General features: G+C 38.5%; 1 protein-coding gene and 1 non-coding gene across 5 annotated transcripts in view; one reads left to right on the forward strand and one right to left on the reverse strand.

Annotated features, from left to right (window-relative positions):
- Nucleotides 1-1,914, reverse strand: part of LOC107083845 (nuclear receptor coactivator 7-like) — a 24,383-nt gene extending 22,469 nt beyond the window's left edge. For 2 of the 4 annotated variants that reach the window (XM_015373371.1, XM_015373349.1), the window contains exons 1-2: nucleotides 1,762-1,914; nucleotides 941-1,074 (exon numbers count right to left, since the gene is read on the reverse strand). In XM_015373371.1, the coding sequence (XP_015228857.1) occupies nucleotides 941-978 (38 nt within the window). In that variant the 5' untranslated portion in view covers nucleotides 979-1,074; nucleotides 1,762-1,914. Of the gene's footprint in view, nucleotides 1-940; nucleotides 1,075-1,211; nucleotides 1,421-1,510; nucleotides 1,646-1,761 lie in introns of those variants that run through there. The other 2 variants (XM_015373357.1, XM_015373364.1) reach the window with 2 other exon arrangements.
- A 221-nt stretch (nucleotides 1,915-2,135) lies between these two features.
- trnae-cuc lies at nucleotides 2,136-2,207 on the forward strand. The gene has a single exon. It is a non-coding gene; the product is annotated as a tRNA-Glu (tRNA).
- The last annotated feature ends 173 nt before the right edge of the window (nucleotides 2,208-2,380 follow it).

Raw genomic sequence — 2,380 nt, forward strand, 5'->3', positions numbered from 1 at the left:
ATATATATATATATATATATATATATATATATATAATAGGACCAATTCTACAGAGGCACTGGCCCCTATTGGCCCCATTTTAGAACCGTTCATGTTAGCAGGGTGAACTCATGTTGACTTTATGGCAGTAATTTTAGTTGCTTAGCAACAATAGTTTTAAAGTAACAGCAGGGAAAATGTTAAAAGCTGTAAAAATGTTGCAGAGATGTGGTATCAGTTTACAGGGTTTCAGCACCAACTCAGGAGAGTCAGGAGACACGAGTCAAACAAGTTCTATTTGTTGTGTTTACAAACAGATACAGAAAAGTGTCAGGAAACTGCTAACGTTTACAGTTCCAGACTGCATTTAAAGTGAAACCAGATACAGAAAAGACTGAACCACAATCGTGGAAATAAAGAATAGATCTAAGAAAATACAAAAAAGTGGTATTTATATCGCTTTAAATGTCAACTGAACGTTTTACTAATAAAATTAGGTTGAATGTCTATTTATAAAACCTATCAAATATTCAGTAAATCTCCAAATTTCTACCCACATGTTACTATTTTGTTTCCATCTAAGCATGTTTGTAGACATTTCTAGTAATTATTTGGATAAAAAGTCTGAGAAGGCTCAATCATAACATTTAATTCAATTGCATTTCCTTTTTTTTTTGTCATTATTTGTTAACCCAATCATTGTTTGTGCTTGTAGATCATGTGGAAATCTGCACCCTTCAGGTGAAACATCATTATAGTGATCAGAAAACTCCTTTTCTACACAGCAAACTGAATAACTGGCAGAAGAATCAGCACAGCAAATAATAATAATAAAGTTCTTGGGTATATGTCACAATTTAAGATCTGTTGGCCAGCTTGACTGCATCAGTCCCAATCTCAAATACAGACATTGGTCCCAAATATTTGTTGGGTATATAGCTAGTATTTGCAGTAGTCTTACCTTTCGAAATAGCCCTGCTTTCTGTCTCTTTTTTCCATCAGGCCAGGGCTTCAATTCTGCATGTAGTTAGAATAAACACATCCACACATGAAGCTAGATGAGGATCTCACGATGGACTCTCACGTTTCTTTTTCCTGCAGTTGAAAGAAGGAAGTAAATCAGAAATCAGAAGCCTTTATCAATCCGCAGCAGCGATCTGTAGGACTGCAAAAAGCCTACAGTCAGCCAGCTTAAGAAGAGTGCGATAAAAGCATCCCATAATGATCATCACCTCAGGTTAGTTTGCTACAGAGGAAAACATGCTCCTTCAGTTAGCACATCTGCTCCAAGTAAACATGTGTTTCATTATGTAATACAGTTTAATTGTGTAGATCTATTATTAGCACGGACTGGGAATCCAATTAACGTAAACAGACCTACTGAGATTTTAGATCGCGAAGCGAAAATAAAAGACACACCTTAAAAATGGACATAAGTTGATCCGTCTGTGAGGCTTCTAAGTAAATGGTTAACGGAAATTTCAAGCTACATCATTAAATCTGGCCATATTGTCTGCATGGGATAGCTTACGCCTGTTCCATGGCAGCGACAGCAAACGACAAGACGGCCAACAGCAGGTGAGAAACCGACGGATCAGTTGGGGACGGATTTAAGCTAACAAAGACGCATCGAACAAGGTCCAGCCTTCCTTCCAGCTGACCACACACAGCTGCTGCTGCTAACGCCGCGCGCCGCTACAACGGCTAGCCACTTTGTTTACACATTACAGCAACCTGCTGTTGGCGATAAGAAAAGAAAGAGGTTTAACATAAGGTGCTTACCCTGAGACATCCCTGTTTTTTACAATTTGAGTCAACAGCGGGCGCCAATCTCGTAGTCCAATGACTTCATTAAACGCAAATTTGACTTAAAAAGAAGTACCAGGAGCAAGCATCCTAAGAGCTACATGAAAGCCTAGTAGCCTTCTCCTCTCTTTCCTTGCACTGCCCTCTGGCGTCTCCACCGTAAAAAAGAGGGAGACGCTCGTCCCTGTCGTTTATCATAACTCTATTTTTTATTTTATTTTTTCATAAAAATTTATCATGGCGCTCCATTGCAGAACGTCTTTTAAATACAAACTATGTAGCCTTATATGTAGATGGCAGAAAGAAATTGTTGAGATTTTTATTTGTGTGGTGGGAATGAAGGGGCATAATCCCTGGTGGTCTAGTGGTTAGGATTCGGCGCTCTCACCGCCGCGGCCCGGGTTCGATTCCCGGTCAGGGAATTTCACCTTTTGTCATTTTGTTTGGAAAAGCGTAAAACAAAAAGAAATGCCGTTTGGAACAGCTGTCTGGAAAATTTAATCTTTTTTAAGAGTGCTACCTTGAAAAATAGTAAAAAATATATATGAGAACAGTAATATAAACACATGACTGTAAATTTACAGTTCTAACATTT

Source organism: Cyprinodon variegatus, unplaced genomic scaffold (genome assembly GCF_000732505.1).
Source record: "Cyprinodon variegatus isolate N-32 unplaced genomic scaffold, C_variegatus-1.0 Scaffold4, whole genome shotgun sequence".
NCBI lineage: Eukaryota > Metazoa > Chordata > Actinopteri > Cyprinodontiformes > Cyprinodontidae > Cyprinodon > Cyprinodon variegatus.